This window comes from Chrysemys picta, chromosome 7 (assembly GCF_011386835.1).
Source record: "Chrysemys picta bellii isolate R12L10 chromosome 7, ASM1138683v2, whole genome shotgun sequence".
NCBI classification, from domain to species: domain Eukaryota; kingdom Metazoa; phylum Chordata; order Testudines; family Emydidae; genus Chrysemys; species Chrysemys picta.
The window spans coordinates 122,757,398-122,782,930 of record NC_088797.1 but is presented as its reverse complement, the minus strand read 5'-3'; the positions used below and the strand labels follow the sequence as shown (position 1 = coordinate 122,782,930).

General features: G+C 45.2%; 1 protein-coding gene across 3 annotated transcripts in view; it reads left to right on the top strand.

Moving 5' to 3' along the window:
* SORCS3 (sortilin related VPS10 domain containing receptor 3) overlaps positions 1 to 25,533 on the top strand; it is a 530,373-nt gene that overhangs the window by 283,638 nt on the left and 221,202 nt on the right. For all 3 annotated transcript variants that reach the window (XM_065552531.1, XM_005303514.5, XM_065552530.1), the window contains exon 3: positions 8,377 to 8,476. Coding sequence is in view for 1 of the 3 variants with exons in the window: in XM_005303514.5 (XP_005303571.3) it covers positions 8,377 to 8,476 (100 nt within the window). In the remaining 2 variants the exon portion in view is untranslated. The remainder of the gene's footprint in view (positions 1 to 8,376; positions 8,477 to 25,533) is intronic.

The following is a 25,533-nucleotide window of genomic DNA, read 5'->3' as shown; positions in this document are numbered from 1 at the left end:
GCATTCTTTGTTCCTAGATATATACGTTTACAATTAGCTGTATTAAAAGGGTTTGCTTGTGCCCAGTTTCCCTAATGGTCCAGACTGGCCTGAATCAGTGACATGTTCTCTTGATTATTTACCACTCCCCCAATTTGTGTGTCACCTGCACAGGGAGGCTCAGTAGCACATCACTGGACACATTGGAACATCAGAGGAACAAACCAAGGGGCATCAAGGACAAAGCGGAGTGAACCATTGCACTCGGCAACCCAAAGTGGCCGGGGTCCTGTTGACTGCCAAGTCACAGAGCATTGATTGGGACTTGGAACAAATTCTCTCCCCTGCAGTAACAGTGACCCAGAGGGCTTGAGCACTGGTAACTGTGCAATATCCGAATTGTGGAGGGTGAAATTCACCTCTGGGCAGTGGAGCAGCATAAGGAATGTGCACCTCTCAGATCCCAAGCGCAGGGGGTAATATCACCAGGGTAGGACAAGGAGAGTGCCAATAGCCCACAGCCGCTGTGGAAATAAGCTGTGAGAGAGAGCAGGAGGGACATACAAGAGGTGGTGGGAACACAACAGCATTGTGAAATGGGGCAGTCGGTCAGCTGTCTAACGCGCCAGGTTCTGTGCGTTTACTCTTCATTTTAAATGCACAGGTATGCATGCCAGTTACCTGCAGCCCTCCGCGTCTCAGCCTCCCCAGCTGGGTGGGAAGCTGGTGACTCTCACAGAGGGTTTCTATGACTTGTAAGTCTGGAGCAACGTTTCCATCCCTCATGCTCTCTGAAATTAAGGCCTGGCCTACGCTCTGGTATAACCCCGATTCAGCCACTGAAGACCAGCAATGGGTGCAAACCATTGCTGATCCCTGCGTACAGACAAGAGACAGCAGGGTTTGCATTGCTCCTGCTCCTCTCCGTGCTTAGGGGGCCATGGTGGTGTAGCTACAGGGATTGCAGGGCCACTGATGGGTGAACTGGGGCTATCCCTGAGTGTCGGTGTCCAGTTCTGCAGGGATCGCCGCACATTTCACCACGTCCCCAGACATTCTTTCATCTCCGACAGAGACAGAGGCACATTCAGAGGGGACAGTAAGCGAAGGGGAGACAGAAAATGCACATGCGCACTGTGACTCACCCTGCGGGAGAGAGAAGACCTCTGTTTACAGGGAGACTCAGACACACGCACACTCCCAGCTAAACAAGTCGCAGGGTTTGCAGGAATTCCATCCCCAAGGGGCTGATCCATATTTTATTGCCTGTTTCCTCAGCCGAATGGTTCAAGAGGCAAACAAACAAAACCCCTCCATTTTCCTTTTCTCTCCCTGCCAGAGCATGGGCGGGGCAGCGGGGCAGACTGGGCTGATGGGACAGCTCTGCTGACAAGAGTCAGCTGGCATAACTTTGTCCTTTCTGAAGATAGGCTCCTTCCTGGTTGTCCCAGGTGGGTCGTTGTCTGCTCCAATATTCTCTCCCTCGCTCTCCCGCTCTCTCTTGCCACCTCAGTTTCATTTCCCCAGGATGAGTGCTTGTTATTGCAATATTAGAAGGTGCTGGCTCAGGCCCATTTGTCTGTAGGGTTTGTGAGGAAGCCCACGCTCATATAAATGTGGGAATTGGATTGATTTCCTTAGGTGCTCGTTACATTGAGTTACGACTGGGCTTGCCAGAGGGAACTTTCTCACTCCATATTCGGTCCACAATCCCTGCTCTAATACAGTTTGGGAGCAGGTGCATCAGGGTTTAAATGCTTAATAGCTTGTCAGGGCAGTTGAATCAAGCAGGTAATTTTCTCTCCTGCATTTTGACTACCATATGGGTTACAGGAGAATCCACAAGCTCCAAATAAGTGACTTACCTTATAAATCTGCTTTTTCCAGGGGGAGTAAACAGGTTTCAGTGCCATTGTAGCTTCAAGGAAAGTTGATTGATTTGAATAGAGGGCTCATATGTCTCCCTTGGACTGGATCGATGCAATCGTTGTCCCTAGAAACCAGTCGATATTCTTCCTTCAATGTAATTTGTTTCGGCCATACAGATGGCATAGGGCATGGTGTATACACGGGTGAATGTAGGGTTACCAAATGTCCGTATTTTCCCGGACATGTCTAGCATTTTAGTAGTTAATCGCCGTCTGGGAGGACTTTTTAAATATATAAAAATGTCTGGAAAATACAGACGTATGATAACCCTACCCACTGCCTCTCTCTCCTCTTGGGGTGTCAGCTCCCTGCAGCCTGCGGATTGCAACCCCCCCTCCTCCCACAGTGCTGCTGCAACCCCACGGCTAGGAGCGGTGACCTCGCTCCAGCCAGCTGCGGGTGGGGGGGGACCCGCAGCTACTTCTCCCTCCTCCGAGCATCCCCCGAAGCCCTGGCAGAGCTTCAGTCTCCCCACTCCGCCCCGGCCGTGCAAGGAGCCCCCCCCGCCAGTGGTCTGTGCAGCTGGGCCTGCCTCCCCCTCCCCTGCTGAGCCGCTGCCCGGGGGGATCCCAGCGCAGGGGAAAGTTTCTCGGTGCGCGGCAGCGCCTCCCACAGCCGCCCGGCCTGAGCTGCTGCAGCACGTCTCTGCTGTAGCCCGGCCAGAGAGGGAGCCCGCGGCTGGGATGCAGCCTCGCAGGTGGGAGCGCGTTGGGGCTGGGATGCCCAGCTCAGGGGCAGGCCCGGAGCCCGAAGCAACTTCCCGTGCCCCTCCCCCGGCTGTGCAGGGGAAGCGCCTGGCCAGGGGCGCACGCGCTGGAGAGCGGTGGGAGCCGGGAAAGTTGGAGCCCAGGGAGGAGGCGGCTGCTTCGGGTGGCTGGGAGGGAGGGGGAATGTGGCACACTCAGGGGAGGAGGCGGGGCCGGGGTGGGGATTTGGGGAAGGGGTTGGAATGTGGGGGGGGAAGGGGCGGAGTTGGGGTGGGGAAGGGGTTGGCATGGGGGCAGAATTGGGGGCCCCTGTGGCGTGTCCTCTTTTTTTCAGTGTTCAAATATGGTGACCTTAGTGAATGGACACATTGTACTTTGCATTAAAGCAACACAAGGGTTTGTATTGAACAAGTCAATTATTTTTATGTAGGTGTAACGCCAACAGACCCCGTTAGTCGGCGGGCAGAATCGAACTTGGGACCTCTGGAGCTTAGTGCATGAGCCTCTACCGCCAGAGCTAAAAGGCAACTAGCTTTTAGTGAAGCTGTAGAGCAGACATATTCTATCTGTCTCGCTTTTAAGTGGTCTAGATGGGACAGAACACCACACCCAGAAGGTGTGTGGGTTACATAGGCTTTCCATAATACAGCAATGAGAGTCTGTTGGAGCTGCCCCCTGCACGCCAGACCCCATCTTGCAAAATGGAGGCTGACCTTTGATCTCGTCAGGCCCCTCTCCCCATCCTTATATGACAATGACAGCTACTCCACACAGAATAGTCTGTCTGTCTTAGGGTTTTGTATTGCTGCTCGTCATCGTAGTATCTGAGTGTCTTCCATATAAAATAGGTTAATCAGAGCCTAATGGACTCCATCGAGACCCCTCTGGCCTTTCCCTCTTTGGAGGTTATATAAAGCTCTGCTTTGGTAGCATATCCCAACCAGAACTGTAGCATGCAGATGTGCGAGGGCCTGTTTATCTTTCTTCTCTCTTACCTGGTGCACCGTTTTGCTTTGTCGCTGGTGATCTCCCAAAAGCTTTGTGTTGAGAGAGGATAAACTGGCCACAGTGGTGCAAACTGATGATGAGGTGTTCTGAGCAGACATGCCAAACCTGCGAAAAAAATGCAGAAATTGGATTTGTTTTGGGCTTAATTAGCTTGTGAGTTGTTCGTTGGCTAGTTTTTGGTTTGTAGCTTGTTGGGCTTGTAGCTTGTTGCTTCTTTTTATCAGCTCCAGGCAAGAGGGTAAGGGGGGGGAGAGAGTCGGGGTGCACAGTGGGCCCACCACAGTCCCAGACTGCTCGCAGGGGGGATCTGGACACATAGAGTGTTGGGGTTCATAGGGATTGGCTTGTTTTGGCCTTGTTTTGAAATGGGATTCGTTTGATTTTTGGCTTATTGTGAAAGCCGGGGTGCTTATTTACCACGTGAAAGTTGGAAACTGTGATCTGAGGAGAGCTGGCTTTGGCAAATTTACAATTACTAACAAAAATCATTTTGGGTTGAAATGAAAATGATTTTTTTTAATTAATCACATTGAAAATTTGAAAAAAATTGCATTTCAGGTCAAATCAATTTTTTTGTTATGACAAAATCAAAATGTTTCTTTTAGATTTGGAGCTTTTTACTCTTTTTTTTTCTTTTTTTTTAAATAAAATTAAAGGCAATTTTGAACCAAAAAAGTCAATTCAAACAAAAAAAAGATCAAAATATTTTCTTTTGAAAATGTTAAAACTGGCTGTTTTGATTTTTTTTTTGACATTTTTTATTTTCAAAATGAAAAATGTGTCAAAATGTACACATCTGTTGAACATTCCCATGTCACTGAATCAGAATTTTTCTCAGGAAAAAAAAAGTAGTGTGTGAAATTTTCCCCACGGCTCTAATTGTGAGATTAGTGAGCGGGAATGTACAGGCGAATGAGCTTTTTGACCTTTTACTGAAAGCCTGTGTCTTTCCTCTCATCGTCACAACTTCTAATCATATCATTGGTATTCATCATATTTATTTTATCACAATGTCAGTACAGTTATTTTCACATATCAACTAATTAATCCTGAATATAATTCTTTGTCGTATGCAATAATATTTAAGTATCTATTGCTAATATTTAAGTATTATTGCTATTAGTTGTGGCTATAGTCAATTTGCAGATCAGTAAACTGAGTCACAGGAGTTGAGAACCCACGAATCCTGACTCTCAGTCGCTTGTGCTGGATTCACCATCTCCTCCACCTCCTGTTTCTACAGTTGGAGTAAACAAAATCAGTGGCCATGTGGCCCTTTAAAGGCAACGCATTAATGAAGTCAGTGGAATGTATCCCATTTTGACTGTCTTTGGTCATTAGCTCAGCTATCCCTTGTGACATGTATACAGTAAAAGCACCTCTGGATGTGGACCTCTGGGCACTGGATGGTCTTTGATCCGTGGAGGTTGGAAATGGAGGTATCAGAGTATAGCCACTGAGAGCTAGATTCCTGAAGGGACTGCGGCGGCTAAGTCCAGCATTCACAATGCCCTCCCTCCCGCCACTCAGCTGCTGCTTAGCCCTGGAGGTGCCTATGTAGTCTTTGGGTCCTGATCTGGTAGGCCTGCTCAGAGCACACCTACGCTGCACGGAAAAGGAAGAGCTGGCCCTCTGGATAAACTTCAGCTCAATGCGGTGGTTAGGGCAGTCTCTTGGGAGGTACAAGTTCAAATCCTTTCTCCCCATCGGGGGTGGGGAATTGAACCTGGTTCTCCCACATGCCAGGGGGGTGCCCTGGCTGGATTAAGGGTTATTAAGGCTGTTTCATGCTGCTAACTTTTCCCATGTGTTGCCTGGGGGCCTAATTCAGGGCTGTGAATTTTACTAGGGCACTGGGCTCATAAAATCCGTTCACTGCGATGCTGAGGGGGTAGCTCATCGGCCTCCTTGGTGAAGCTAACCCTGAGTGATCATAAGCACATGCGATCCCATTAAATTGCTTATGGAGTCTGGGGCTGCACAGGTGACTAGCCAGTAGCTGTGAGAGTACAGCCTAGTGGTTAAAGGTGGAGTCAGCGCTCTCCTTTTGTTCCCAGCTTCACCATTTGCTGTGTGATCTTGGGCAAGTTACTTGGGCCAAAATATTTAGACTTGGGTGCCCAACGTTAGACATCTTACTCCTTCTAGTCCCCTAAATAAGCGGGTTGGTTTTCAGGAAAAGAGGCTGTAGCTATAGGGATTCAGCACCTCTCAATATAGGCCTCCTATTCAGGTGGCTAGATATGCATTTAGATGTGTAACTTTAGACACCCTAGTTTGAAACATTTGGCCTTCACTGCTCCAATGCCTCAGTTTCTTCATCTGTAAAATGGGGATAATGTTTCCTGATGCAGCCACTGGGACTTTGTGAGTCTGAATGGATTAATTGTGGTCAAATGCTTCAGGATCTCATGACAGAAGATGTTACGGAAGTTCAGAGTATTACTGTGATGTCCTTTGAGACTTTCTGCAAAGCCGTTGTTGGCCATCACTGAAATACAGAGAGCCCAAGGAAAGCTAAAGAAATAATGATCATACTTCCTCTCTACCTATTCTTTGAAAGGGCAAGTCAAGTGACTGATAGTGGGCTAATGAGAAAGGGTCATTAGGACATCTTTACAAGTGCAAAGTGTTTTGGGAGATCTGCAAGTGATGATGGGAACAAAACCAAACTGGCCCTGTGGGAATATTAAACTACTATTTGTATTCTATTTTAACACTGATTGAAACTGATTTGAACACTGATTGAAATTAGTGATTTCTTCCATTGTCAGGTTTTCACGACATGATATATTGTATCTTTCCCTTGTATAATCATGGCTCTGGCTTGTTCAGAGCTTCAGCACTGCTGGTGGGGGCTAGACCAAAGAGATACATCAGTGTTCATCCTATTTCCATTACAAAGCATTTAGCATCAGTGGAAGATTTCTTCCCCAGTGAATGTGCATGTACTGGGTGCCCCATACAGCTGAGCTAATTTCTCTTGGATTATTCAGTTTTATCCATCAGACTACTTTAGTTTCAGCATTTTCTGAGAGCGAGAAGTCAGCCAGCTACTTCTGTGATGATCTGGGTATTGATACCTAGATAGATTTAGTACAGATAAGCTCAAGCCATACAAACTGGAATCTGATTAAGCTTCCAAACATCTCATGATCTGTGGGTGTTCAAGTTATGGGGGTTGGTTTTGCTCGTTTTAAGATGGGACCAACTACAAAAATTGGGAACAAAGGCATGATGAGATGTCCTAGCCCCATTGGTAACAATAACTGGGCTTCCCACCTTATGGATTCCACCATTGATTTGCTCTGGAGCCTGGCCCCAGACATCTTGTTTTGTTGCTTTGCAGTGGACAACACCAATGTTGGACTCTTTCAGTGTGATGCTGGGGTGCATTATTCACACTGACGCAGTAAAAAAGGCAGGCTGAGGACAGACTGTGGAATCAATCAGACTCTACAGTCAATTGGCAGGGAGTCTGTAGCAGCTCTATTATACTCTTTAGGGGAGCAATGCTATTCACTTTGGCATTGGGAGAGGTGCATGGCCCATTCCTGCAGCAGATGCGTAGGGATCAGAGTACTGATCACAGCACCCCCTGACACTTCAAAACCAGAACCAGTGACACTGAAATCATGATAACGAACACCTGTGCTACAGCTGGTATCAGAGGGAGCGTACATCTAGCAAGTGCATTGCATTCCTAAATATTTTCTATTCAAATATATAAGGAGGAGGATGAAGGGGAAAAAGGGGGGAGGAAAGGGACAGGAGAACATCCCAAGGCCACCAATCCTCATGCTTCAGGGCATAGACTGAGCAGTGATCACCATAAAGGGTCAGGAGGCAATTTCTTCCCAGGCCATTAATTTTGCACAGTTAGGTGCATAGTGAGGATTTTACATCCTCCCCTGAAGCATCTGGCATTGGCCACTGTTGGAGATAGGATAGCAGATTACATGGACATTAGTTTTTTGTGTGTGTGTGGGGGGAGGGGTGAAAACACAGAGAAGCAACAAACAAGGGGAACGGATTCTAAATGCCCCCAGAGAGGAGGAGGAGAAAGCTGCAGAAACCCCTTTGTGACGGAAGCAGTGCTTTTTGCCAGTCACGAATGGGCAGCGTCGCCCCCAGATCATCTGCTGTCTCTTGTGGGATCTGCCTGAATCTCTCTACCTAACGCAGAAAAATAAACCCCCTGGCACAGATCCGCACGGGGGCGACAGAGTTTTAGAGATGGCAGTATGGATACATTTGATTTAGACATGAACTCAGTTGCTACGATGTGGATATGGACTTTGATCCCGATCTCTTGGGTGGGTGGGTGGGTGGGTGGGGGGAATGTGTTCAAGGTTTTTGTTGTGGACTCATCTGTTCTATTTGTTTTAAATACATGGCATACAGGAGTGCCTGGGGTGCTGCATGGGATCAGGGGTCATTCTTAGGTACCTACAAACAGCCCTGATCCTCCATTGAAAACCACCTGGGTGCACCTGGAATCAGTGGGGCTCTGCCCGGGCACAGGGGTTTGCCCGTGTGATTCTCAGTGCAGAATGGGGAACAGAAGATGTAGACACAGTCTCTGTCCCAAAGGGCTCAAGGTCTTTCTCCTCCCCTTTCCATCCTCTCCCTGGAATGAAACCTCAGGTTTAGGAACAAGAATGTGCAGCCTCAGGCATCTGTTCATATGCTAATTTTCCTCCCCAACGTTTGAATAACCGTCTATTTTCTTTTTGTCTCTTCTTCCCTGCAGGTCAACGGACTATGGCACTACCTATGAAAAGCTAAATGACAAAGTGGGCCTGAAGACTGTGCTGAGCTACCTTTATGTCAGTCCTACGAACAAGAGGAAGGTAAGGGAGAGCCATTGATCTGGTAGCCATAGAAACAAAATTACCATGCTCGCTTCGTTTTAAAAAAGAATTCTGATCCTGAAGCAAACTCCAGCAGTAAATCATGAGGCACTCAAGGACGTGAATCTGGCCTAATTTACACTGGTGTAACTCCGTGAAGTTCAGTGGAATTACTCTTGATTTACACAGCAGTAATACAGATCGGAATCAAGCCCTTAATCTCACGCAGAACGTGTCTAGTTTGTTGTTAGAGAAATGAGGGAGGTAAATTGAATTGTTGCTGACTGTTCTACCTCCAAATAAGCTGAATTCACACAAATGTTTGAGACGCTTGCCTCTGCTGATTTCAACTAATCCACCTTTCCTTGCCTTATTATCAGCCACTTAGTATTGGAAACACCAGGTAAAAGACATCCCTTCCTTGCATTCAATGCTGCTTCCTTTTATGTTTCATAGAATCATAGAATCTCAGGGTTGGAAGGGACCTCAGGAGGTCATCTAGTCCAACCCCCTGCTCAAAGCAGGACCAATCCCCAACTAAATCATCCCAGCCAGGGCTTTGTCAAGCCAGGCCTTAAAAACCTCCAAGGAAGGAGACTCCACCACCTCCCTAGGTAACCCATTCCAGTGCTTCACCACCCTCCTAGTGAAATAGTGTTTCCTAATATCCAACCTGGATTTCCTTAATTTAGCAAAAGAGTTGGAGGAAAAGCTGTAACTGACCCCTGTGGCTGGTGACGTCACGTCAGAGGGCTGATATGCGTGTGTGTGGAGCTGTGGGCCGGGACCCAAGCTTTGAGTGGAACTTGTGGGAGAGAACATGATGTCACAGCTTTCAAGCCTTCTGCCCAGGCTTCCCACATGAGGCAATTAGAGCTGTAGCTGACTCACAGAACACAGACCGAGCGTGACAACGGAGTGCTTTTGGATTTGAAGTCCTCATTGTGGTGGTTCAAGGACCTAGCAGAGCCCTGGCACTTTCAGCTGCCCCTGGAAGTCAGGCCAAGATTGCTGTAGCTAAATGCTTGAATCAGTACTGCACATTAGGCAGGCTCGGAGACGATTACATTTGATCATTTTCAAACTGCCTATCTCATGTCTCTCTAGATAGCTTTCCAGAGTTGTATTTTGCTGCTATTATTATTTACTATTGTTTTTCCATCAGTGGTCAGGCCACAGAGGTTTCAGGACTGATGTTTATTTCTCTGTCTGCAATCTTTATGGCGGGCACATTTCTATAGCAATCAGCCAGAACTACCCGTACCCATATGTAGAGGGCAGCTTTTTTATTTTTTTCAAAGCAGAGGCTGAATTCTTGCGACAATTGTCTTCACCTGGTCAATGTTCTGAGTGAAATGGGACAAAGTTGTTTGCATTTTGCTGTACAGATTTTGTCACTGCTTGCCCCCACAAGGTCCCAGCTGTTGTCCTCGGAGGAGTGTTTTTTTGAGAGTCCAAAGGCAAGTCAGAAAGATGACAACTGGCCTCATTAAGTATCAGAGGGGTAGCCATGTTAGTCTGAATCTGTAAAAAGCAACAGAGGGTCCTGTGGCACCTTTAAGACTAACAGAAGTATTGGGAACATAAGCTTTCGTGGGTAAGAACCTCACTTCTTCAGATGCAAGAAGTGAGGTTCTTACCCACGAAAGCTTATGCTCCCAATACTTCTGTTAGTCTTAAAGGTGCCACAGGACCCTCTGTGGCCTCATTAAGAGACTTTATTCCACTGAGTGTAATTGAAAGCACACAAGCATCAGATAGGGTTGATTCAAAATTGGTTGGTGAGATCTAATGCACAGGATTGATATGGAGACAGTCTGTTAGTGCTGGATGAAGTTCTCTGGCTTGTGCCATACAGCAGCTCAGACTAGAGGATCAAAATGATCTCTTCTGGCCTTAAAAGCTATGGCTGTATGAAGCAAGCTGGAGAGCTGATTCCGGTTCATTCTGTTTCCAGAGCAACTTCACCCACCTAAGATCTGAAGCAAGATATCAGGTTGCAGATACAGTACACTTTGCTGATTAGCAACCACTTGTTTCCCAGCAAAATGGTGCCATTATCTGGCAGTTTCCAGGAAGCGGATGGCTTTGTTTTCAGGTTCATGCATACATGTACTCGTGCAAAGCAACGATAATTGTAGAAGCTGAGGTACTGTTTATTCCATTTCTGCTTGATACAATGTTGAAAAATAAAATGGAAAAAAAGGCACGATCAAAACCTGCCATAATTGTTGCACTGTAACGAGTAGAGCAAATGTAGATCTTAGCCTGCTGTGCTGTATGTCCTTAGAGTGGACGCTCCGCCTGTGGGACACGGAGTGCAGCAGCGTACAATTTGACGATAGTGTTTGTATATAAAAAGCCATCCTGGCCATCACATTGCTGCTTGTCGTCTCGGGTTGTGCTGATCGCGTGATCCTGTGAAGTGGTAACGCTATTCTTAATGCACCAAACAACGGATCTTGAGACACCCAACTTCTCAGCTACTTACGTTTGCTTAGCGCCTGGCCCTCCAGAGCCCTAACTTTGTCAGCGAGAGATGGTCAACGTTTTTGGAAGCCATGATGTGCAACAGAAGTACTTGGCTGCACAGGTTCGGAGCCAGCAAATTGATTACAGGTAGGACCTGTCTTCTAATAAAGTTAACAGGCAGCCTGGCATGCCTGTTGCCAATATCCATATCCCATTAATATCAAAGTCCATGGGACAGGATCATTTGCCGGCAAAATGTTGCTAGTAAGCAAAAGTTGTTAATACTGGGGTTGCTATTAAGCAGTATCTACTGTCTTACATCATCAGAGTTATCTCCTTAGCTAATCACAACTTTGGGATACACCGTTTCCTAACAACTTCGGAAACCCTTCTGGATTTACAGCTTAGTCCAGGAGTGGCCAGCCTGAGAAGGAGTCAGAATTTACCAATGAACATTACCAAAGAGCCACAGTAATATGTCAGCAACCCCCATCCGCTACCCCCCTTCGGCCCCCAGTGCCTCCCGCCCATCGGCAGCCCCACCAATCGGCGCCTCCCCCTCCCTCCCTCCCCATGCCTCCGTCCACCACAATCAGCTGTTTTGCAGTGTGCAGGACGCTCTGGTGGGGAGGGGGAGGAGCAAGGGCATGGCAAGCTCAGGGAAGGAGCAGGGGCCTTGGGGGAAGGGATGGAGCGGTGGCAGGACCTGGGGCAGAGCAGGGGGTTGAGCAGTGAGCTCCCCACAGCACATTGGAAAGTTGGCATCTGTAGCTCCACTTTGGAGTCAGCACCTATACAAAGAGCTGCATACTAACCTCTGAAGAGCCGCATGCGGCTCCGGAGCCACGGGTTGGCCACCCCTGGTAGTTCTACCCCACCGTCCAATATGTGTACTCACTCCTTGCCGTTTCAGCTGCAGCCGGTCCTAAATGGTCGCGCATTGTTGCTGCACACGGTTAAACGCTGCGTTGTGTCAACCCCAAATTGGCTCCCCATCAGTGGAAGACAAAGTGATTTCTATGTGCAGAATTTGTAAAGTGCTTTGAGCATCTCCGTTGCTGCATTAGATTGTCTTGGATTTGTCATTTCCCAGGATCACGTCACCGTGAGCCACCCTCCCCTTTGCGTTGTCTAAGGATGAGAGAGAGATGGATGCACGTTACAGGAAGCAGTCCCACGTACTTAGACTGTAAACTTTTCTGGGCAGGGAGCATTTCTGTTGTTGTTAAATGTTCATACGATACCTAGCACAATGGCGAACTTGTCTCTGACTGGAGCCACTAGGCACTACTGCAATATGAAAACACAACCTTAACCATTTGAGCTATAGGCAGTGACTTCCCATGTGCATTGGATTTAAATCTTACAACCTCTTTGTTTACCTGTCACAAGAGGGCAACATGAACTCTCTCTCCATTCATTTTTACAGTGTGTATCAGTTTCTCCCTGAGTTTGAACCTCCCAGGTTGTCGGTCAGACTCAGAGATGCTCACACTTTCTGTCGATTGATTAGCTTGCACACTGCTGCTAACGCTGTCTGCTCATTAGTGCTTAGACGATTAACAGTTACTTGGAGGAGGAGAACCCTGTTACATCCATCCATTCCTAATTGATTTACTAGGGAGAAGGATAATCACTTCTCCGCTGCCCTGTAGAACTGGAGTGGGAATTACCTGTCAGATTCCTTTGAAGCCTAAAAATACTTCTGTTCAATGGCTAAATAGGAATTATGCACTCAGCTGAATGCCAGGTGTATAAACATCATTTACCTGAATCGGCAACGTATCCCTGGGCTTAATTAAAGTACAAGGCAAGAAGATTGACCCCCCCCCTTTATTTTAAAGCAGAGCTCTTGTCCCCAGTTTTGGGGAGCATTATGGCAAGTTATTGAATTCAGTTGCATTCTTCCATAGTGTCTAGAGCTGTTATGTTGACAGGTCATTAGGAGGTGCTGGTCTCCTAATATCAGGCTGCCCCCATCTCCCATAATAATGATTAATATTATCAATACTTTGCAACTACATGGCACCTTTTAACCTCCCAGAGTTTTACATGCAGTAATGAATTATGCTTTCTATCTATCCATCCATCTATTAGGATTGGATGCCTTTTTGGGGTGGAGTGGGGAAACATTTCGTTAGTCAAACACAAGTTATGGGGCTCAGTACGGGAGTAATTGGATGGAACTCTCTGGCCTGTGCTATCCAGGCGATCAGACCAGATGGTGCAACGGTCTTTCCTGCCCTTAAAAATCTATCTATCTATCTATCCTAGGATTTTATCCTGCCACCCGTCACCATAACATCTCAGTGCCTTCCACGTAAAACCAATTGCAAAGTCCCTAATGAACTTCATGGGGTCCTTGGCACTTCTCTCCTTTCAGGGTAAAGAACATAAGAACGGTCATACTGGGTCAGACCAAAGGTCCATCCAGCCCAGTATCCTGTCTTCCGACAGTGGCAATGCCAGGTGCCCCAGAGGGAGTGAACCCAACAGGTAACGATCAAGTGATCTCTCTCCTGCCATCCATCTCCACCCTCTGACAAACAGAGGTTAGGGACACCTTTCCTTAGCCATCCTGGCTAATAGCCATTAATGGACTTAACCTCCATGACTTTATCCAGTTCTCTTTTAAACCCTGTTATAGTCCTAGCCTTCACAACCTCCTCAGGCAAGGAGTTCCACAAGTTGACTGTGTGCTGTGTGAAGAAGAACTTCCTTTTATTTGTTTTAAACCTGCTGCCCATTAATTTCATTTGGTGGCCCCTAGTTCTTATATTATGGGACCAAGTAAATAACTTTTCCTTATTGACTTTCTTCACATCACTCATGATTTTATATACCTCTATCATATCCCCCCTTAGTCTCCTCATTTCCAAGCTGAAAAGTCCTAGCCTCTTTAATCTCTCCTCATATGGGACCCGTTCCAAACCCCTAATCATTTTAGTTGCCCTTCTCTGAACCTTTTCTAAAACATCTGCTTGGGGTAGGAATTTTTGGTTTTAATTTTTAATTATTTATATATTTATTAATTTCCTTTTGTTTAGGTTAATTCATTTCAGGGGCTTTCGGTTGACTGGGTTTTTTGGGGTGGAGGGGAGTGCCAAAGTTGCGAGCATCATTCTTGTGCTGGAAAGACCTTTCTGAAGAGGAAGGTTTTGCAGTATTTCCTAAAGACAGTCAGACTCTGGATTCGCCTCTTGTCCTTTGCAAGTTCGTACCATAGGGAGATCCCTGACTGAGAATGCTTTGTCTCAAGTTCTTACCTGCTTTGCGACCTGCATTGTTCAAGAATAACATTTTCTTCTAGAACTGGTTGAACAATTGCGAATATTTTTCACTACAAAAAAAAAGTGTATAGAAATTTCAAATTCTCAGATAATTTCAGCCAACTCTGCTTTGCAGCCATGTAGCATTTTTCATCCGTAAAGCCCAACGTAAGTAAATATCATTATCTCCATTTTGCAGGTAGGGAAACTGAGGCACAGAGAGGAGAAATGACTTGCCCAAGGTCACAAGTGGGTAAGGCCCAATTCCTCAAAGCTATTAAGGCATCTGACTCCCATTGATTTCAGTGGGAGTTAGGCTATGATCCTCAAAGGTATTTAGACACCTAAATGTACAACAGATGGTGCCAGCAGGAGCTGGTGTGGAAGGAAGAATGATCAAGCAGTTATGTATCTTAGAACACTTGAGTCCTATTCCTGGCTCTGTCATTGACTCAAAATGTAGCAACTAAATGGCTAGTAGCCCTTGGCTCAGAATGTGATAAATAATTCCTGGTGTCACTGTGAATTAGCGACTTGGCTTCTCTTCCTCAGTTTTCCTCATCGGTAAAGTGGTGAATAGTGATCCTTACTGTACCTAATTGACTGGAGGAGTGTAGGAATTAACTTACTGGTGTTTGCTCAATGGTCCGTAACTGTTTAAACACTCCACATTTGCTGCTCTCCAGTGATTGCTGTATCGGGGTGTTTCTAAGTAGAGGAAGATACTCTATATTCATTTGTCTGTTGCTGTTAATCTCTAAATGGTGCCCTCCGCAATTGTATACCTAAATTGTATTCACAGATGCCTAAACGTAGGCACAGAGAGGTTAAATGACGTTCCCAAGGCCCTGGATCCACTGCCACCTTACAGCATTGTCTATTGTATACTCACCTGAGTGTGTGATCTTGGCCGCACTCAGGTAAGTGTACAGTAGACATTGCCTCAGTTTTCCAATCTGTAAATTTAGGACAGTCTTGTTTTACAGCTCGGTAATCGAAGGCACCAGAGGGGTTAAGTGACTTGCTCAAGTCTCTACACTCAGTCATTGGCAATCAGGTTAGAATCCATGAGCTCCCTGCTCTGTCTACTAGACCACAGTGTTGCTTGCTGCTATGTCTCGTGCTTCAAAGGAGTGGGAGCAGTGTTTTGGGGGGACGTTTTCTAGAAACTGAAATGGGTATTTGGAAAATACACCCTATGATTGCTTAGTAGTGTCGCCGACGGGCAGGCAGCACGTGTTAAATAAAACTAGAGCATAGAGGTTGTGGTCTGAGCACAGGCCTGGAAGCCTAATCCCACCTTGAGCAATGACGCTCTCTTTGCCTCACCGATGAAGTGGGAATACTGCTACTTATCCTGCTTGGAGAGGAGTTGTGGGGATGGATTGATACATGTTTTTATCGTGCTTTGAAGCTGAGAAATGATATCAGCAATTGGTTGGTCTGCATGCACCGCTGCCCTCTCCTGGCTGGAGTCAGAACGGCTTGACTGTTGTATTATAGTCCCTGCATTGGTAGGAACTCAGGCGATTTCTCCGTTTGCTCAAGTGGTGGGGTTCTGTGCATTTGCAATGAGATCTGTTCCTTTTGTCCCCATGGAATTTCCAGGTGGTCGTGATGCGCGGCCCATGGACAGCTGTGAAGTCCTCAGTAGCTATGTTTTTCTTATATAATTATTATTTCCAATCATGATGGGAAGCCAAAGTGCCTGTTGCTGTGAGATTTCCACCCCCGTTAAGAGGTTGTAATTAGCAGAGCGTATTCTAGGATGCATCCTTCACTCCAATACATACACCCACCCAGTTATTTGCATGAGAGCCCACAATAGGGGGCATCTGGCTCAGCATCAATTACATACAGGTTGAAATGGGCCTTATGACTCTCTGATAATTTTCCGAGAGACTCGAGAATCATCTTACAGAAGCCTTTGCTGCAGATGAATATGATTCAAAGGAAAAACAGGCTAGCACCGTGAAAAAGCAAAGGTTTTCCTCCAAATAGGCATTGCCTTCCTTGGATTTTCTGTTCCATGGATCCATCCGTAGGGATATGGCAAAAGGTTGCTCGGTGCTCTGCAGGTATTCTCTGATGGGCAGCAGGAATGCCAGTTTTCTGTTGATCTTTTTTGTGTGCGATGCATTCTGGGCTGTAGTTACACATTATTATAGGCTGATACTTACTGCAGTGTGGGAACAGGAGTTGCAGTTGTTTGCTCTTTTGAATACAATTTTTTCCCGGTGCATTGCTAGTTGTGTTACAGCTGTTGCATCTGAGCCAGAGACAGGGCCAGACCCTTAGCTGGAGTAAACTGGAATAGCTCTGATGACTTCAGTGGAGTTCCATCACTTTATGCCAGCTGCTCTTTTATGTCCATGTGGCAGAATCAAGGGCTGGGGTGCAGGGGGTTTGTGGCTGGGGCAATTGTTGTTGGAAAGTAGAAATGAATGGGGAGGAGCAAGATGAATTGGTCTGTGCTGGGGCAGAATTGTTGTGGAGTTTAGAATTCAATGATCTGTTTCCAAGTAAAAATGTGACTTTTTTTTTTTATTTTAAACCAGGCATTTTTGGCAGCTTGCCGGGATTTTCTTGTGTGCGGATCTACAGCTAGTGTTAGAGACTGTCGTAAGGCTGAGTATTGAGACGCATTTATGTGTAAGCGAGAACACGCACAAGGAAGGAATGGAGGATTCAAACTCCGTTGTTATGTGGATGGGCATAAAAGGAGGGATGGACGGCAAGGAACATTTCAACAAATTGCTTGGGTTGTAGCTAGGGAATCCCCCCGGCTGTGTGGAAATTTAACTCCTAATAGGCATCCTTACTGATTGGCACTGAAGCTATCATTCAGCTCTTGGCTTTCGCCCCTCTTGGGGGCATCAGAGGAGTTCCTCATTGTGGTGCATTATGGGAGATAGTCTGTCCAGAAAACCCAGCACACAGGGGAGAGTGGGAGCCTAGGGTACCTGAACTACAACTCCCATAAGGCACCCGGGTGCCATTTTGAATCAAAATACTTTGGGTTTTCAAGTTTTCCTTTTTTCAACAAAATACGATTTCCCCTGGAAAGCAGACCGTTCTGAGAGATTCCCCTTAGTTGAAAACCCAGTTTTCCACTGAAAAAGCTGAGGTGGAAAACTTTCCACCAGCGCTGACCCTTGGGCTTCAGCTGAGATTGGATAGAGGGAGAAATGAAAAAGTAAAAAACAAACCAACCATAGATATTGTTCAGATAAAAAGTGAATAAACCTGAGGTCCTGATTACTCGGGGCCATTTAATATTCCACTGCACCCTACTAAAAGTGGGAGTGATAATCCTAGTGTTCTGGCTGGATTCCACTGCCTCCTTGCAGTTTCAATTGGACACAGCTCTTGTCTGAAGTTGTTGCATAGTGTTGCTCTTGGCTCTGTCCTGAGGATTTAAGTGGCACATGGGCCTTGCACAGCACTCTGCACCCTGGGAAATTTCACCTGCAGAAATTATTCAGCTGCGAAGATCAAAATGGGGGTTGTCCCAAAGTGATCCTTATAACAGAACTCCAGTGTGAGAGAGAGTGATATTAAGCCCCTCTAGCAAAGTAACCCGCAGCACTGGGGCAGTAGAGAAAAAGAGAACCTCTCTCCTGCCCCTGTAAATGTCGGGTCCCACAGCCGCATCCGATCAGACCCCGAAATGTTCATTTATATTTAGGAAGACATAAGTCCAGAAAGTTATCACTGGCTAAAAGCCCGTAGGCTGTTTTTTTTAACCCATCTCTGAAACGCAGCCTCTCGGGCGGAATAAGGTATGTTTTTTAATAGCTAGCACACAGCAACATTGAATACAGCAGTTTAGGGTAATCAGTGAGGCAGAATACTGTTACTGTATGTGATGAAAACTTCAGAAAAAAATTTAAGGAGGTGGAATAAATGGGTACCCAATTGGGATTTGTCCAGGGCTAACAACTCTCCTCTTTCAGCAATGGCAGGAGACCTTAAATGACAGAGAGCTGGACCTCAGTTTTATTGCTCATTACATTCTTACATCATAAGCTCTTTGGAGCAGGCCCCGTCTTTCTGTTGGTGCATGTACAGCCCCTAGCACAGCGGGGTTCCGGATCGCTGACTGGAGCATCTAGGTGTGACTGCCATACAAATAATAAACAATAACATCACACTTTTGCTTCTGAATCTTGGCTTTGGTCTCCCACTCTGTCCCCAATGCAAATTCCATGGGCTGCCTTATTTCCTCTCCCTCCGCCCCCAGTGTCGTAGCTGGTTGATAGGATGCCAAGGCTGCAGTTCCAAACGCGGGCTCTGTGCTCGCTAACCCAACCTGCAGTTTGCCGCCATCCATTGCCAGCGCGCCCGTTAGTCATTTATGATGTTCGTTTTTCTGACATTTGCCTCCCGAGCAGTTGGTGGGGAGCTGAGCTCTGCAGAGTCCTAAAGCCATTTGGCGGATGGAAGGTTTCTTTGGACCCTTTTTCCTTATTATATTGACACTGTGATAAACCTGTGTGTGCCGTGAACTGACACGCGCTGTTGTGATCTTGAAGAGAACGTATTTATAACAGCAAGGCAATGGGTAAGTTAGAGCCACAGGGAAGGAATAATAGAACCATTTCTTTCACTGTCTTTTATTTCTAATCTTTTCCTTTGGCCCAGTGAAATCTATTTACCGAATGGCCGGTGGCGGTGCAGCCACCACGGAAGGGAGGTTACATTACCTGGGATCCAAATTGAGTTGTCGTCCTCCCTCTGTGCACTCGTTCGCTGCACCCATTACTCTCCTTGGAACGTTCCTTTGTGAGGAAGTGCTCTGAAAAAAGTGCGTATCCAGTGAGAGCCTCCAATGGGGAGAGTCTGTCCTTTGTTGTAGGATTGAAATCGTAGCTTTAATACGGTCAGCTGAGTGAAACACCCTCCTTTATCGTTATAATGTTGGCTCCTCGAAGCCCTGACTGTGATCAGGGCCCCCTTGTGCATTGCCTGAATGGACCCTGTTGCCGTGCACTAAAAGTTCCTCAGTACGTATTGCTCTGCTCCCGTCTCAACGCAGGTTGGATCAAAGTACACCATGGAAGCTTTGATACGCGGCAGCAAGGTCCACCTGGCCGGGTAGTGCATGACAGGCTGGTGCAGGGTAGTTTTACACCCCAGCTTGCCTCGCACTAATTCTTTGTTAAGACAAGCCCCCAGGTTGGGAAGGAAGGAAGCGGTGTTATCCTCCCTTTATAGATGGGGAACTGAGGAAAGAGAAACGAAGTGACGTGCCACAGGTCACATAAGAAGTCTGTGGCAGAGCTGGGAATTAAACTCAGGTGTGTTGAGCCTTAACCACAAGAACATCCTTCTTTCTTCAAGTGTTGGTCTCTTAAGGTCCAACCCTGCAAACACTTAAGCATGCGACTCGCTTTACTGAGTAGGTCCCTTTGAAATTACTCTCCTAACAAGAGTTACATAGGCTATGGCTACATTAAACTGAGAGATGTTAGGTAGGTCGATAGAAAAATTTTTCCAGCAACCTAGCACCGTGTCCACTGGGGTAAGGTTGGCTTAACTATGTCGCTCAGGGGTGTGGATTTTTCATACCACTGAGTGATGTAGCTGAGTTCACCTAATGATTTAGTGTAAACCTGGTCTTATATGCTTGAGGAACGAGGCCCTGAGGCTCTTTGGCAATGTCATTGTAAAGTAGAAGCTGGAGCAAGGAACTGGAAGGAATCCAGGACTCCTGAGTTCTCGTCTCAGCCTCTTGCTTTGTGAGTTTGGGCAAGTCACTTTCAGCCCAGATCCTCACAGGGAAGTTAGGTGCCTAAATCCCTTTTGGATCTGGGCCATCACTCTCTCTGCCTCAGTTTGACCCTCTAGAAACAGAAGATATAACGTCTCTTTCTGACCGGGATGTTGGTAGCCTTAATTCTTCAGATTTTGTAAAATGCATTGAGATCCTCATATGCAAGCTGCTGTGTAAAGACAAAGCAGTCGTTATTAGAACTCTCTTAAAATATGGACATAATTTTAGTACGCCTTAACTCGCTTTGTTTTTGTTATTATGTTATATTAATGAATGCTTTCATCATATATATATATATATATATATATATATATATATCATATTTTTTGTAAATTAAGCCTTGGAGATTAAATTCATTAATGGTTGTAAAGCTCTTTTGAGATCCTTGGCTGGAAGGCATACACATCCAATAAAAAAGTACTAATAATATTTTAGAATTACTAAGCATTGTTTATTATTATTGAAAGAACATCTGTTTTTCTGTTGTCTCATCTGTTCTATTTTATTCCATCACTGTGGTTTCTGGGCACCTTCTTAACTCGTGGTCTCTGGCATCCTTTCTCTCTCTAAGGCAGATTTTAATTTTGTTGCCATTTACTCCCTATCCTGCACTGAGCGCTGTGAAGGTGGATCCCTGCCCCTGAGAGGTCTCCCGTTGGCTTCAATCATCCTATACACCCGCCTGGGCACTATTCACACAGCTCTCAGTGCAGGATTGGGACCCAAGTTAATGTGACACCTTAACCCCAAATTTCCATCCTCCCCAAACTGGTCATTAAGAACATAAGAACGGCCATATTGGGTTGGACCAAAGGTCCATCAAGCCCAGTATCCTGTCCTCTGACAGTGGCCAATGTCAGGTATCCCAAAGGGAATGAATAGAACAGGGAATCATCAAGTGATCCATCCCCTGTCACCCAATCCCAGCTTCTGGCACACTGAGGCTAGGGACACCGTCCCTGCCCATCCTGGCTAATAGCCATTGACAGACCTATCCTCCATGAATCTATCTAGTTCCCTTTTGAACCCCGTTCTAGTATTGGCCTTCACAACACCCTCTGGTAAGGAGTTCCAGAGGTTGACAGTGCGTTGCGTGAAAAAATATTTTCGTGTGTTTGTTTTAAACCTGCTACCTATTAATTTCATTTGGTGGCCCCTTGTTCTTGTATTATGAGTAGGAGTAAATAACACTTCCTAATTTACTTTCTCTATACCACTCATGATTTTATAGACCTCTGTCCTATCCCCCTTAGTTGCCTCTTTTCCTAGCTGAAAAGTCCCAGTCTTGTTAATCTCTCCTCATACGGAAGCCGTTCTATACCCCCTAATAATTTTTGAACTGTTTCTGAACCTTTTCCAAATCCAATATATCTTTTTTGAGATGGGGCGACCACATCTGCACGCAGTATTCAAGGTGTGGGCGTACCATGGATTTATATAGAGGCAATATGATATTTTCTGTCTTCTTATCTATTCCTTTCTTGATTATTCCCAACATTCTGTTCGCTTTTTTGACTGCCGCTGCACATTGAGTAGATGATTTCAGAGAACTCTCCACAATGACTCCAAGATCTTTTTCTTGAGTGGTAACAGCTAATTTAGACCCCATCATTGTATATGTATAGTTAGGATTATGTTTTCCAGTGTGCATTACTTTGCATTTATCAACATTAAATTTCATCTGCCATTTTGTTGCCAGGTCTCCCAGTTTTGTGAGATCCTTTTGTAGCTCTTCACAGTCTTCCTGGGACTTAACTATCTTGAGTAGTTTTATATCCTCTGCAAATTTTGCCAACTCACTGTTTACCCATTTTTCCAGATCGTTCATGAATATGTTAAATAGGACTGGTCCCAGTACAGACCCGTTGGGGACACCACTATTTATCTCTCTCCATTCTGAAAACTGACCACTTATTCCTACCCTTTGTTTCCTATCTTTTAGCCCGTTACCAGTCCATGAGAGGGATCTTCCCTCTTATCCCATGACTGCTTACTTTGCTTAAGAGCCTTTGGTGAGGGACCTTGTCAAAGACTTTCTGAAAATCTAAATACAGTATATCCACTGGATCTCCTTTGTCCGCAAGCTTGTTGACCCCCTCAAAGAATTCTAGTAGATTGGTGAGGCATGATTTCCCTTTACAAAAACCATGTTGACTATTTCCCAACAAATTATGTTCATCTATGTGTCTGACAATTTTGTTCTTTACGATAGTTTCAACCAGTTTGCCCGGTACTGAAGTGAGGCTTACTGTCCTTTAGTTGCCAGGGTCACCTCTAAAGCCTTTTTAAAAATTGGTGTCACATTAGCTATCCTCCAGTCATTTGGTACAGAAGCTGATTTAAATCATAGGTTACAGATGACCTGCAATTAGTAGTCCTGCAATTTCACATTTCAGTTCCTTCAGAACTCTTGGGTGAATACCATCAGGTCCTGGAGATTTATTACTGTTTAGTTTATCAATTTGTTCCAAAACCTCTTCTAATGACACATTGTAACCCCAGAGCTGTGAGTGGTGCTGGAGTGAGGTATTATTTGGAGTACGTTAAACCTGGAAAAACACAGATTCTTGTAGCATCTTACTTTGAAAGAACAAACAATATTTAAAAAGTCAGTCACTTATCTCTTTTGTATTTATTTTTAAACATAATTAACAAAACTCTCACATATGGTACCCTGTAAAAGGGGGAGTTGAAAAAGCAGATATATATATGCTTTTTCAGCTCCCTCTTTTACATGGTGCTGTGTGTGTGTGTATGTGTGTATGTGTGTATATGTGTATATGTGTGTATATATATATATATACACACACACACACACACACACACTTTGTCTCTCTCTCTATATATATAGCAAGAGATTTTGTATCTAGAGAGAGAGAGAGAGAGAGAAGAAGTGTGTGTTTGCAGGTACATACACAGAATTACATTAAAAGAACTTTATGGTTGCAAAGTGAAGCCCTCAGTAGTTAGGAAAAGCCAGAAATAAGGTTTTTGGTACAACCTTAATTCAGCCTCCTTGTGCATTATGATAATCTTTAATTACATGATCACATACTATTTTTCCACAGGACCCCTGCCTCATTCAGTGCACAGGATGGGGGTGCTCACTGAATGAGCAGCTATTCAATATTTTTTTCTTATCCACTTTGTTCAATGTGTGCCCCAGATAGGATGACCAGACAGCAAGTGTGAAAAATCTGGACAGTGGGTGGGGTGTAATAGGAGCCTATATAAGAAAAAGACCCAAAAATCGGGACTGTCCCTATAAAATCGGGACATCTGGTCACCCTAGCCCCAGACCTTATTTACTGTACACTATTCAAGAACATAACGGCCATACTGGGTCAGACCAATGGTCCATTTAGCCCAGTATCCTGTCTGATGACAGTGGGCAATGCTAGGTGCCCCAGACGGAATGAACAGAACAGACAATCATCAAGTGATCCATCCCCTGTCGCTCATTCCCAGCTTCTGGCAAACAGATGCTAGGCACACTCAGGGCTTGTTTTCATTACCACGGTAAGTTGACCTAAGTTACTCTACTCCAGCTATGTGAATAACTTAGCTGGAATCAATGTAGCTTAGGATGGGCAACTTATCCTGGTGTCTTCACAATGCTGAGTCAATGGGAGATACTCTCCAGTCGACTTCCCTTACTCTTCTTGGAGAGCTGGAGTACCGGGGTCAACCAGAGAGCGCTATGCCATCGATCTAGTGGGTCTTCACTAGACCCACTAAATCGATCCCTGCTGGATCTCCCTGGTAGTGGAGACAAGCCCTCAGTATACATGTGTCCACATGGTGTTGCACCCTTGCCCATCCTGGCTAATAGCCATTGATGGTCCTATCCTCCATGAACTTATCTAGTTCTTTTTTGAACCCTGTTATAGTTTTGGCCTTCACAACATCCCTTGGCAAAGAGTTCCACAGGTTGACTGAGCGTCATGTGAAGAAATATTTCCTTTTATTTGTTTTAAACCTGCTGTCTATTAATTTCATTTGATGACCCCTAGTTCTTGTGTGAAGGAGTAAATATTTCTTTATTCTCTTTCTCTACACCAGTCATGATTTTATAGACCTCTATCACATCCCCTTTTAGTTTTTTCTTTTCCACGATGAAAAATCTCAGTCTTTTTAATCTCTCCTCGTATAGAAGCTGTTCCATACTCCTACTCATTTTAGTTTCCCTTTTCTGAACCTTTTCCAATTCCAATATATCTTTTTTTTTTTTTGAGAGATGGGGCGACCAGATCGGCACACAGTATTCAAGAAGTGGGCGTACTATGGATTTATATAGAGGCATTATGGTACTTTCTCCCTTGTTATCTATCCCTTCCCTAATGGTTCCTAACACTGTTAGCTTTTTTGACTGCTGCTGCACATTGAGTGGATGTTTTCAGAGAACTCTCCACAATGACTCCAAGATCTCTTTCTTGAATGGTAACAGCTAATTTAGACTCCATAATTTTGAATGTATAGTTGGGATTATGTTTTCCAATGTGCACTGCTTTGCATTTATCAACATTGAATTTCATCTGACATTTTTTTGCCCAGTCACTTAGTTTTGTGAGATCCCTTTGTAACTCTTCACAGTCTGCTTCGGATTTCACTACCTTGAGTAATTTTGTATTGTCTGCAAATGCTGCCACTTCACTGTTTACCCAGAAATGATCTGGAAAAAAGGGTATGTTGAACAACTCTGGTTCCAGTAAAGATAACTGGGGGACTGTTTACCTCTCTCCATTCTAAACACTGACCATTTATTCCTACCCTTTGTTTCTTGTCTTTTAACCAGTTACTGACCCATGAGAGGACCTTCCCTCTTATCCCATGATAGCTTACTTTGCTCAAGAGACTTTGATGAGGGACCTTGTCAAAGGCTTTCTGAAAGTCCAAGTACATTATGTCTACTGGATCACCCTTGTCCACATGTTTGTTGACCCCTTAAAGAATTGTAGTAGATTGGTGAGGCATGATTTCCCCTTAAAAAAATGTTGACTCTTCCTCAACAAATCATGTTTGTCTATGTGCCTGATAATTTTGTTCTTTATTATAATTTCAACCAATTTGCATGGTACTGAAGTTATGCTTACTGGCCCATAATTTTCAGGATAACCTCTGAAGCCTTTTTAAAAAATTGGTGTCATATTAGCTATCCTCCCATCATCTCTTATAGAAGCTGATTTAAATGATAGGTTACATACCACAGTTAGTAATTCTGCAATTTCACATTTGAGTTCCTTCAATACTCTTGGGTGAATCCCATCTGCTCCTGGTAATTTATTAGTGTTTAATTTATCAATTTGTTCCAAAACCTCCTATAATGACCCCTCAGTCTTGGACAGTTCATCAGATTTGTCACCTAAAAAGAATGTCTCAGGTGTGGGAATCTCCCTCGCATCCTCTGCAGTGAAGACTGAAGCAAAGAATTCATTTAGTTTCTCTGCAATGGCGTTATCTTCCTTGAGTGCTCCTTTAGCACCTCGATCATCCAGTGGCCCCACTAGCCCAAACCCTGCTGTGAAGACAGAATTATTAAT